The sequence below is a fragment of the Onychostoma macrolepis genome, chromosome 22 (assembly GCF_012432095.1).
Source record: "Onychostoma macrolepis isolate SWU-2019 chromosome 22, ASM1243209v1, whole genome shotgun sequence".
Classification (NCBI taxonomy): Eukaryota; Metazoa; Chordata; class Actinopteri; order Cypriniformes; family Cyprinidae; genus Onychostoma; species Onychostoma macrolepis.
In genome coordinates, this window is record NC_081176.1 from 29,913,470 (window position 1) to 29,926,527 (window position 13,058).

General features: G+C 36.2%; 1 protein-coding gene across 4 annotated transcripts; it reads right to left on the minus strand.

The window, feature by feature from the left end:
* Nucleotides 1–156: 156 nt before the first annotated feature.
* Nucleotides 157–12,690, minus strand: ifi44g (interferon induced protein 44g). Of its 4 annotated transcripts, none has more exons than XM_058759518.1 (8): nt 12,609–12,690; nt 5,769–5,954; nt 5,630–5,663; nt 5,167–5,365; nt 4,861–5,019; nt 4,022–4,193; nt 1,562–1,662; nt 157–1,457 (listed from the first exon to the last, which is right to left on the minus strand). In XM_058759518.1, exons 2-8 carry the CDS (start codon nt 5,863–5,865, stop codon nt 1,290–1,292), a joined length of 930 nt encoding a protein of 309 aa, XP_058615501.1. In that variant the 5' UTR covers nt 5,866–5,954; nt 12,609–12,690; the 3' UTR covers nt 157–1,289. The 4 variants fall into 4 exon arrangements, with proteins under 4 accessions (XP_058615501.1, XP_058615500.1, XP_058615502.1 ...); XM_058759517.1 differs by having other exon boundaries at nt 5,630–5,678; XM_058759519.1 differs by lacking the exon at nt 12,609–12,690 and having other exon boundaries at nt 5,630–5,658; nt 5,769–5,874.
* Between the last annotated feature and the right edge of the window lie 368 nt (nt 12,691–13,058).

Below are 13,058 nucleotides of genomic sequence, written 5' to 3' on the forward strand. Positions count from 1 at the left end.
TATAAATTATAAAAATTAAAAATTTATATTTTTAAATTAAAAAATATGCATTTTAAAAATGTATGCGTTTAATATTTTTAAATTATGTTAAATAGTCTTTGCAAATATTAATTCAAAATTATCTTTAATATTTTTAAACATCTTCATAAAGGGTTTGGCTACATATACACATTACACTTACTAAAACAAATAACATTTGCAGATCTTACAGACGTCTTATTACAGGTTAGTTCTAGCTTCTTGAAACTATTTTTTTTAGTGAACGCACCGGGCTTTTTGGGGTTTGAACCCGCAACCTGACACTGGCAGGTCACATAAACTGCTTTGACTAGTCTTAAACGTTAGTATAAACTTACTTATTGTCCATTAAACGTCTGCATAAACCAGTTTACATTTTCATGTAGCAATCTTGAAAAAGTTACTACCAGTCTTAAAGAAAAAAAGAAAAAGAAAAAGAAAAGATGACTTGTAACACTAGTCTAAGCAGTTTAAGCAGTTACAAAACAAGCAGTTAGTAAATGAATAGAGTGCATGTCTAAAAGGAGGATTTAAAAACAAAAATAAAAAATAGAATAGAAACTAGAGTTATAGGGTCAAATAAAGATGGAAGAGATGTGTTTTTAGCCGATTCATGAAGACTGATTGAGTTGGGCAGGTTACTTTGATGTTTAATGTACTTCATGTTGTTAATAACAACTAATTATTGTTGTATTTTTTATGCTACAAGATTATCCTATTTAAATCAGTGTGAAAAACAAGTTAGGTCAAAAGTAATCTTAGCTGATTATATTACCTACAATTTTTATCATGTAATTTGGAATAAATAACAAATTGTAAGCAATCTACCCAGCTCTGCCTATATTTATTTTTGTAGGTTTGAGCGAATAAATAGCAAACTTTGGTAAACACAAAGCTTTATTCAGTTCAACAGTACAAAAATTGTTATGAAACTAAAAGCTGTTTTATTAAAATTCAAACCACCACAATATCTTAGCAAAGAATTACAAGCTTTGGCATCATCATTTCAATGGGACAAAACTGAGATGAACTCATTTTGGGCACTTCTGCATTTGCCGTGTGGATTCTTATTGTAATGCTTTAATCAGGGGGCGCTCGAGGTCCACTCTTTCCTGCAGAGTTTAGCTCCAGCCATTATCAGACACACCTGCACAAGAATAATGAAGGTCTTCAGGATCACTAGAAAGTTACAGACAGGCGAGTTTGATCAAGACCGGAGCTAAGCTCTGCAGGAAAGTGGATCTGGAAAGCCAGAGTTGAGAACCTCTGCTTTAACTGCTGTTGTCTTGAAAGTACAGATTCACATATTGTAAGATGTGGTCAACAGCTTTGAGCAGCAGAATATCAGTGTTTTCATCCAGATCCAGCTCTGAGCAGTAGTTCTTCACTGGGACGATGTAGGATGTGGCCATTCCCAGCAGCTCTCCGGCCTTCACCATCTAGAGAGGTCAGTGAAGACAGAACGAATCATGTGACGCTCAAACAGCAGAACATGGCAAAGTGAAGCCTTCAGATGTAAACACTGTTATCAAGCATGACATACCGCCTGCTTAATGGCCTGGCTCTTGTAAACCTTGGTAATGTCACTTCTGGTAGCGTTACAAACCTGGTCCACATGGGTCAGTAACGCCACCTGGTGCACACCTGCAATTCAGACAATGATATTCGATTTTTCACAGTTCTTAATAATATGTGATCCTGGAGCACAAAACCAGTCTTAAGTCGCTGGGGTATATTTGTAGCAATAGCCAACAATACATTGTATGGGTCAAAATGATCAATTCTTTTATGCCAAAAATCATTAGGATATTAAGTAAAGATCATGCTCCATTAAGATATTTTGTAAATTTCATACCGTAAATAGGCCTATATCAAAACTTAATATTTGATTAGTAATATGCATTGCTAAGAACTTCATTTGGACAACTTTAAAGGCGATTTTCTCAATATTTTGTTTTTGTATGCACCCTCAGATTCCAGATTTTCAAATAGTTGTATCAAATAGTGTCCGATCCTAACAAACCATACATCAATGGAAAGCTTATTTATTCAGCTTTCATATGATGTTTAAACCTCAATTTAAAAAAAAAAGAAAAAGACCTTTAAAGGGTTACTCCACCCCAAAATGAAAAAGCCGCAGTTTGAACTGAGGCTTCTATACAGCGATCTGTCGCACCACATCAAAGAGCGCTAAAATGGCATCGTATTGTCTAAATTTCCTGAAAAACATTTAATTATTTGTTTGGTACACATGCATACCGAATGGAAAGTCCCATATCGAAAATTTTCGGTACAAATACATGTACTGTTACACCCCTAAGTATATGTGACCCTGGACCACGAAACCAGTCTTAAAGGGTTACTCCACCCCAAAATGAAAATTTTGTCATTAATCACTTACCCCCATGTCGTTCCAAACCCGTAAAAGTTTCGTTCGTCTTTGTAACACAATTTAAGATATTTTGTATGAAAACCGGGAGGCTTGTGACTGTCCCATTGACTGCCAAAAAGTATGAAAACCATCGTCAAAATAGTTTATCTGCCATCAGTGGTTCAATCTGAACTTTATGAAGCGACAAGAATACTTTTTGTACGCAAAGAAAATCAAAATAACGACTTTATTCAACAATTCGTCTCCTCTGGTTCACCGTAGCGCCATTTTGGAGAGAATCCGCTAGACGCAAATAGCGTATGCTGTTCTGTGTCAGCTGCGCCACACGGATCAAAGCGTAAATACACGTAAGAGACTTTTCTGGGTCTTGACAGTGTTAATTGTTTGGCAGTCAATGGGACAGTCACAAACCTTATCTTAAATATCTTAAATTGTGTTCCGAAGACGAACAAAGTTTTTACGGGTTTGGAACGACATGGGGGTAAGTGTTTAATGGCAATTTTCATTTTGGGGTGGAGTAACCCTTTAAGACTGGATTCGTGGTCCAGGGTCACATATACTTAGGGGTGTAACAGTACATGTATTTGTACCGAAAATTTTCGATATGGGACTTTCCGTTCGGTATGCATGTGTACCAAACAAATAATTAAATGTTTTTCAGGAAATTTAGACAATAGATGCCATTTTAGCGCTCTTTGATGTGGTGCGACAGATCGCTGTAAAGAAGCCTCAGTTCAAACGGCGGCGTGGAGCGTGATCATCCCCTCCTCTTTATACTACTACTAGTATTAACGCGAAATAAACATGAATGAACATCTCGCCCCTCACGCAATCGCTCAGCCGCGTAAAGACGTGATTAAAACATTATGTAGCATTTCATTTACCGTAGGCAAGTCATCAGTGTCTACAGCTCGTTAGTTTCCTAGAGAAATTAAGTCTAGAGAAGAGCATTTTGCGAAATATTAGACTATACTCATATTTTACTTTACCTGATAGTGATGTCTTAATTATTTAATGTATGTTTTGAATAAATCTTTTATGAATCAATATTTTGTAAATGATTATATTTCAACAACAATTAGAATTTAAAAGTTCATTTAAAAACTGCATTATGTACAATTTACATGTTTGCATACAACTTGTTTAATTTGAGTGTTGATTCAAATAAATAGTAATTGAATTTTGGGCTCTGTTGCTAATTGTAACGTTATAGTAATGTAAAAGGCTCCCTATAGTTTAGAGCAGAAGCTGAGGTAGATTGTATCCCTAAGAAAATATTAATTATAATTGAATGTATTTAAAGAAAGAGCAATTTGTTTTATTTTCTCCTGCTGTATCGAAACCATACCGAACCGTGACGTCAAAACCGAGGTACGTACCGAACCGTCATGTTTGTGTACCGTTACACTCCTAATATATACAGTATGAAACATGGCTAAAGACTATTAAGTGAAGCATCAAAAACAACAAAAACGATAACTATAAATAAACTATAATGATAAAGATATTACCGCTCACACCAATGGACGTTCTTTAAAATACTTTTTTGTTCTGTTCAGCCCATTTTTTATTGTGAGACTGATTGTGATTCGTTCTTCAGACACGACTCACCTAAGTTGCTGATGTGTTCTCTTAACTGCTGGAAAGTCGCGCCAAAGCTTTTGGCGTATGAACCGACTTTTGAGCCGTCTATTACAAACACCACACAGTGCACTTTATCATTAGTGCTCGGTTTCTTTATGAAGCCCACAGTCTCTGCTCCAATCGGCTGCTGAGGACTAAACTATAAAGACAAAGGAATGTTTTACTAATAATTGTACTGTTAACTACACACTTTGTCAACATTGAGTTATGAGTTCATGGTAAAAATACTTGTAATTTTAATATATATAAAATGTAATGTTCTACAGTACAGTAAAAACTTAATTGATAACTATATAATGTGAATTACCACATAATTTACAGTGAAAATGTGTACTTCACCCCATTTTATGTTACTTAGTAGCCTTTCATTTTCCTTTCTAAAGACTGCAGAGAAATCAAGAGATTAATCATGCTATTTCCACTTAGTGCAAACAGCCGCTGCCTTTTGTTTATTATAAGCACTCACAGCGTTTGTCGTCTGTCACTTTAAATCCTCAAAATCCATAAAAATAAAATAAAAGTTCTTCTGATCAGCTGGAAAAAATATATATTTTGGAAAGTGTTTACAACGATATCGTTCCTCTGTGCCGTTATTGTTATATTCGTGGTGTAGACTTCCAGGTCATAGAATTAGAATAATTTTTGTTTGTATTTTTGTCCTTTGGTTTGAAAGAGTCTTAATGCTATCCTGCAAATCTTTAAGTTTTGTTAAAGTGTTTTTATCAGCAAAGTTCTGCCAATCACACTCGCCTGTTTTTACTGTACATTTAAATGCACAAATGTCCTATTATCCAGCTTAAATGTACCTGGTGTCCCTCTGGTGCGTGTCCTTTAATTACAGACAGTGCATCATGAAGAGTCAGTCCAGTGCTTTCTCCTTCACCTACACCCATAATGTCACACAAGACCAGAGCTGTGGGCTCATTTGCATTCTCTCCCGCTCCTTTGATGTTGTACGAGCGAAGCTGAGAAGCACCAAAGAAAACAGAAGAAAACTAACCACTACTTTCCACAAATAGACTGCAAAATATAGCAAAAAGTCAATGAAACCTTCAGAACCATGTTGGATTCTGTTTGATCACAAAGCTTTCCCAAGTTCTAGTCACGTTTACCTTTTTAGTGAAGCTGGTGGAGGATGAAGAGCCCACCATGGCTCTGTTGATGACCCGTCCAGAGAAGACAGACTGGACCGAGCTGATGAAGCTGGACTTTCCAGCACCGACTGGACCGACCAGCAAAACTCTGGCTTCGGTAACAGTCTCACTGGCCGGTTTAAATGACCTGATAGACTCCATCAATGTCTCTCTCACGCTAAACACACAGAGTAAAGGTCATTGCACACTGCCTCCGAAACTTTCGTCCGTCAAAAAAAAAAAAATTACGGATCAGGTTCGATTTTCTGCGTTTTCGCATCCGTAGCATGCATTTTGATAGGAAAGGATGATGAATACGAAAACACAGAAAAACGCATGCGATAATTTCGGACTCAGTGTGCAATGACCTTTAGTCAGTATTAAAGGCATTTGATACCTTGGTGTTATAACAGTCCAGTTTCATAGTGGTGGGTCTACTTACTCTTCACTCCACTCCATATTTCTCCACTCCTTTTCTAGCAAGGATGAAGCTTGTGTTAAGGTGTAAAATTAACAGTTATAAAGTGGACATTGAGAGTTAATTAAGTATTTGCAAGGTTGTTTAGATATGTGTATAATACCTCCATGAGTAAATTGAGGTGGAGGTGCTGTTAAGTTTTCAGGTTTGCTAGCAGGCTGCACTGACTGCTGCACCGAACGTAAAGGACGAAGTAACATTGTCTGCTGCGGGTTTCCCAAAAGCTGAGGAACCAAAACGTAATCCTTGATTCATCCTTGATCAGAGAAGGGAATGTTTGCGGATGTTTCTAGAATCAAAGGCAATCAAAGACAGGACAATACAAGATTACTGAGTATATAAAAATATACAAAGTATATAAAAAAGTATTTAATATTTACATAGCCTACTGTAAGTGTTATATGTGACCCTGGACCACAAAACCAGTTATAAGGGTCAATTTTTTAAAATTGAGATTTATGCATCATAAAGAAAATAAATTAAAGGCTTTCAATGGTTTGTTAGGATCAGACAATATTTGGCTGAGATACAACTATTTGAAAATCTGGAATCTGAGGGTGCAAAAAAAATCTAAATATTGAGAAAATCGCCTTTAAAGTTGTCCAAATGAAGTTCTTAGCAATGCATATTACTAATCAAAAATTCAGTTTTGATATATTTGAGGTAGGAAATTTACAAAATGTATTCATGGAACACGATCTTTACTTAATATCCTAATGATTTTTGGCATAAAAGAAAAATCGATAATTTTGACCCATACAATGTATTGTTGGCTATTGCTACAAGTAGCCTATACCCCAGCGACTTAAGACTGGTTTTGTGGTCCTGGGTCACATATGTTACTGTTAAAATTATAATGCTGGATTCTCTTCCTAATTAAACAATAACAACAACAACAAAAAGCACAGGCCTAGATTTTGTAATATTTATAGGCTACTGATGTTGTTTATTGTTTATCAAATGTTCGGGTCAAGGGTGCAAGGAAAAAATGTGAAAACTGACAGACTTTTGACTGTAAGATTTTACTACCATAAATGTTAGTAAAGTCTTTTTACGGGGTCGAAATATGACCAGCTAGCAATTTTTCAGTATAATAGGCTACTAAACTTAATTATGGTATTTTTGTGACAAGCTATCTCAATGGAAATCAAATTAAAACAGATTTTTTACAGTTTTTATGACATAATGTGCCATTGTTACAAGAAAATATATCGCTTTAACACTGCGGTCAAGCCAGCCGCGGTTTGAAAATACACGGTCAAGCCAGCCGCACTTTGTTTTGTTTGCGCGTCTAATCGCGCACTTACGGTAGGGGTGCTGGAGCGGTCAAAATGGATGTAAAGAAGCTGTCATAACGGCGTTTCCTTTGTACTTTTGCTGATATTTTCAATAGCTTGCCGTTCACGGTGACCTAAAATATGTCTACATTAAACATAATTTAACCCTAAAAAGACCATAAAGCGACATCAGAATATGTATTTATTGCTATTTTATAATTTTATATAATGACATAAATAATACAATTTCAGGATTTTTTTAATGACTTGAACATTGAATTAATGTTTGTAAATATTTTTTTTTACATTAACATTTGTATTGTACATTTATTAATATACATCATTTATCAATGTTACTATATATATATATATATATACATATATATGTATATATATATATATATATATATATATATATATATATATATATATATATGTGTGTGTGTGTGTATGTGTGTGTACCTTTCAACTGATACTTGTTTAGAGTGACCATTACTGTAATAATTTTCAAGTTAAATCTACTGTACAATTTCTGTACAAATTAATGGCAAATCACTCCAAATCTCAATGTGCATCCACACATTTTCTCATAAGCACTTACTCGTAAAAAGCTTTCCTTAATAGGTTTGCTCTTTCTTCCAATTGATTCCTGATCACAGTGACCCTGACTATTACTGTGATAATTGTTAAAGATTTTTACTCTATGGTTTTGGAGAAAATTAAAGGTAAATTCACCACAACCATCTAATTGCATAAGCACTTTTCAATCACGTCTCATTTTCAAACACTCATAAAAATCTTTCCTTTATAGGTTTGCTTGTTTTATCAACTGATTCCTGTTCAGAGTGACCCTGACTATTACTGTACTGATTTTCAAATATTTTTACTGTATAGTTTTGGAGAAAATTAGAGGCAAATTCACCCTAAGCATCTAAGTGTATAAGCACTTTTACACCATATCCCATTTTCAAACACTCATAAAAATCTTTCCTTTATAGGTTTGCTCGTTCTTCCAGTTGATTCCTGCTCACAGTGACCCTGACTATTACTGTGATAATTGTTAAAGATTTTACTCTATGGTTTTGGAGAAAATTAAAGGTAAATTCACCACAACCATCTAATTGCATAAGCACTTTTACACCATATCACATTTTCAAACACTCATAAAAATCTTTCCTTTATAGGTTTGCTTGTTTTATCAACTGATTCCTGTTCAGAGTGACCCTGACTATTACTGTAATAATTGTCAAATATTTTTACTGTATAGTTTTGGAGAAAATTAAAGGCAAATTCACTCCAAGTATTTAAGTGCATAAGCACTTTTACACCATGTCCCATTTTCAAACACTCATAATTATTTTTCCTTTATAGGTTTGCTCTTGCTTTCTGGTGATTCCTTTTCACAGTGACCCTGACTATTACTGTAATAGTTTTCAAATATTTTTACTGTATAGTTTTGGAGAAAATTAATGGCAAATTCACCCTAAGCATCTAAGTGTATAAGCACTTTCACACCATGTCTCATTTTCAAACACTCATGAAAATATTTCCTCTATAGGTTTGCTCGTTCTTCCAGTTGATTCCTGCTCACAGTGACCCTGACTATTACTGTATTAATTTTCATGTTATTTTACTGTGTAGTTTCTAATAAAATTAAAGGCAAACTCACTCCAAAAATGTTTTTGGAGTGCATTCTTGCATTTTCAAACACAATGTTTTCATTTTTTGAAGGTATTATTGAGCAAACGTACCATGCTTGTTACCATATGAAACTGAAAAGTCTAGGTTACGTACGTAACCCTTGTTCCCTGATGGAGGGAACGGAGATGTTATTATCCCCATGCCACAACCTTGAACCAATCGCTGATGCCGGGACATGTTCTCGGCTCCTCAGCGTAAAACCTGAATGAGTGGATGCACGCTGTCACCTTATATACCCATATGCACGAGGAGTGGCTCAGCATGCAAAATCCACTAGCCAAATTTCATTGGCGTTTTTAGGGGTTTACTTGGGAGCCCCAATCATCTCTGAGAGAAGAAATGCAGAAGAAAGGCATCCAGTGTCCACTGGGCCAACCTCTTCTTGAAGACAGCCTTCCTTTTCTCCTCCGGGGGCAGCGCTTGCAGGTTCACCACCTGGTCTTGGAAGGGAGTGGTGGGAACCTTGGGCGTGTATCTAGGCAGGGGTCTCAGGACAACTTGAGAGTAGGCCGGCCCGAACACAAGACACTCTTTGCTCACTGAAAGTGCTTGGAGGTCCCGACCCTCTTGATGGAGGTGAGAGCAATCAGGAGCGCTGTCTTAATAGACAAATATTTAAGCTCAACCGATTCCAGCAGCTCAAAGGGATCCTTCTGAAGTCAAGCCAGGACAACAGAGAGATCCCAGGAGGGCACAATGGGTGACCTAGGAGGATTTTATCTTCTGGCACCCCTCAGGAACCTAACGATCAGGTCATGCTTCCCCAGGAATTTGCCACTGCATCATGCATCACTTTCAAGGTGGAGGGTGACAGCCTACACCCCCACCTTTCTTGCAGAAAAGAAAGTACGACTCTACTCAGGCATCTTTGGGTGTCTTCGGGAGAAGACACCCAAAGGGTGAAGGGCCGATTCAAGACGCCAAGAGATCCAAGATTGGCCAAAGGCCACCGCTTTTCTTGGGTACAATGAAGTAAGGGCTGTAAAACCCCTGCTTCATCTCAGCTGGAGGGACAGGCGCGATTGCATCCTTCGCCGACAGGATGCACAGGACAGGGGCATCTCGGACTGTCACCGAAGTCTCGAGGATGCCGCTGAACCTGGGGGGTTGCCTGGCGAACTGAATTGCGTAGCCGAGTCGAACTGTCCGAATGAGCCAGCGGGACGGGTTGGGTAGCACAAGCCACGTCCCCAAACTCCGTGCGAGTGGCACCAAAGGGACAATCGACATACTGCATACCGCGGTGGTGCAATGGTGGGGAGTCGTGCTGGATGGCCCAGGAGGCAGCGCGTTCTAGAGCAGCTTCCCACATCTCCAGGTTGTCTGTGTCAGGGCCGCTTCATCGTCTTCCTGTAGGACTTGGTGGACCACTGGGACGAAAATGGAAGAATGCACTCCAAAAGCAATTTTGGACCGAGTTTGCCTTTAATTTTACCAGAAACTATACAGTAAAATGACATGAAAATTAATATAGAAATAGTCAGGGTCACTGTGAACAGGAATCATTTCAAAGAATGAGCAAACCAATAATATATTTTTATGAGTTTTTGAAAATGGTAAATGGTCCAAACGCTAGAATGCACTTTGATTTACGGAGTGAATTTGCCTTTAATTTTCACCAAAACTGTAGAGTACAATGATTTTAAAATGAATACAGTAATGGTAAGGATGACTGTGAACCGGAATCAATTGAAAGAATGAGCAAACCTATAAAGGAAGGATTTTTATGTGTGTTTGAAAATGGGTAATAGTGCAAGAATGCACTTTTACGCTTGGGGTGTTTACCATTAATTTTCTCCAAAACCATACAGTAAAAATATTAGAAAATTCATAAAGTAATAGTTAGGGTCACTGTGAACGAGCAGACCTATAAAGGAAAGATTTGAATATTTGAGTATTTGAAATGGGAAATTAGAATGCACTGATTTTTGGAGTGATTTTCTTTACTGTTATTCAAAACTATAGAGTAAAATCAGTTGAAACTTGATACAGTAATAGTTTGGTTCACTCTGAATAGGAATCAATTGGAAGAATAAGCAAACCTATAAAGGAAACATTTTGATGTGTTTGAAAATGGGATGTGATTGAAAAGTGCCAGGATACACAGATGCTGGGGGTGACTTTGCCCCCAAATCTTTGACAATTATTACAGTAATAGTCAGGGTCACTGTGAACAGGAATCAGTTGATAATACAAGCAAACCTATAAAGGAAACACTTTTATGAGTGTTTGAAAATGGGACATGGTGTAAAAGTGCTCATGCATTTACATGCTTGAGGTGAATTTGCCTTTCATTTTCTCCAAAACTATACAGTAAAAATATTTGAAGAATATTACAGTATTAGTCAGGGTCACTGTGAATAGGAATCACCTGAAAGAAAGAGCAAACCTATAAAGGAAATATTTTTATGAATGTTTGACAATGGGACGTGATGTAAAAGTGCAAGGATACACTTAGATGCTTGGGGTGACTTTGCCATTAATTTTCTCCAAAACTATACAGTAAAAATATTTGACAATTATTACAGTAATAGTCAGGGTAACTGTGAACAGGAATCAGTTGATAAATCAAGCAAACCTATAAAGCATATATTTTTATGAGTGTTTGAAAATGAGACATGGTGTAAAAGTGCTTATACAATTAAATACTTGGGGTGAATTTGCCTTTAATTTTCTCCAAAACTATACAGTAAAAATATTTCAAAATCAGTACAGTAATAGTCAGGGTCACTGTGAACAGGAATCAATTGGAAGAACGAGCAAACCTATAAAGGAAAGACTTTTATGAGTGTTTGAAAATGAGACGTGATTGAAAAGTGCTTATGCAATTAGATGGTTGTGGTGAATTTACCTTTAATTTTCTCCAAAACCATAGAGTAAAAATCTTTAACAATTATTACAGTAATAGTCAGGGTCACTGTTAACAGGAATCAATTGGAAGAAAGAGCAAACCTATTAAGGAAAGCTTTTTACGAGTAAGTGCTTATGAGAAAATGTGTGAATGCACATTGAGATTTGGAGTGATTTGCCATTAATTTGTACAGAAATTGTACAGTAGATTTAACTTGAAAATTATTACAGTAATGGTCACTCTAAACAAGTATCAGTTGAAAGGTACACACACACACACACACACACACACACACATATATATATATATATATACATATATATGTATATGTATATGTATATATATATATATATATATATATATATATAGTAACATTGATAAATGATGTATATTAATAAATGTACAATACAAATGTTAATGTAAAAAAAAATATTTACAAACATTAATTCAATGTTCAAGTCATTAAAAAAATCCTGAAATTGTATTATTTATGTCATTATATAAAATTATAAAATAGCAATAAATACATATTCTGATGTCGCTTTATGGTCTTTTTAGGGTTAAATTATGTTTAATGTAGACATATTTTAGGTCACCGTGAACGGCAAGCTATTGAAAATATCAGCAAAAGTACAAAGGAAACGCCGTTATGACAGCTTCTTTACATCCATTTTGACCGCTCCAGCACCCCTACCGTAAGTGCGCGATTAGACGCGCAAACAAAACAAAAGTGCGGCTGGCTTGACCGCAGTGCTTTAACTACATAGCATCTCGTTATTACGACAAAATGTAGTTTTAAAGACAAAAAAGATTAGTTTTAAAGACAAAAATATATGTCGTTTAAACGATCAAAGCGTCTCGTTATTACGAGAAAATATAGGCTATAGTTTAAACAATATAAGACCTCGTTATTGTGAGATAATGGAGAAAAAAAAACATGTAAGCAGCAGCAATTAATGCGCCACAGCAGGAGTCGAGATACTGTCTCAAATGTACAGAGTCGTTCAGTAGCGCATTATCAGAGTTATAATCCTGTTACCGTGGTATTTTTGTGAGGAACACAGTAACTCAGGTAACTGTTAGGTCATTGCAAATCAAATTAAAACATACTTACAACTTTGACATGAAAGAGTGCCGAGGAACCAAGTGAAAGGTTTCAATACCGAGAAAACGAAACTGTGTTGTGTATGTTTGATATCTGGCCAGTAGAGGGCTGCCTTTTCATAGATTATTATTAAAAGACAAGCCATAACTCATCAACACAATAAGACACTAAGGACAAACATTTCACGTCTTCAAGACGTTATTTTATTAGTAAAGTCGCATATTGTTCCAGAAGATACTGCTGCTGCTTAGTACGAAGTAACATTTACATTTAGCAGACTCTTTTATCCAAAGCGACTTGCAAATGAGGACAATGGAAGCAATCGAAACCAACAAAAGAGCAATGATATGCAGGTGCTATAATAAGTCTCAGTTACCTTAACGCAGGTAGATTATTTCAACACAACCATATTGACCAATCAGATTTCAGCACGGAGTTTCATTCAGCTTTGCATGGCCT

Excerpts from the sequence above, each read along its gene's own strand:
- ifi44g (XM_058759517.1), bottom strand. The coding sequence starts at position 5,865 with ATGTTACTTCGTCCTTTACGTTCGGTGCAGCAGTCAGTGCAGCCTGCT. Across the intron at positions 5,679-5,768 it reads ACCTCAATTTACTCATGGAG|CTTCATCCTTGCTAGAAAAG; the intron begins GTATTATACACA and ends CCTTAACACAAG. Across the intron at positions 1,663-4,021 it reads AGAACACATCAGCAACTTAG|GTGTGCACCAGGTGGCGTTA; the intron begins GTGAGTCGTGTC and ends TCTGAATTGCAG.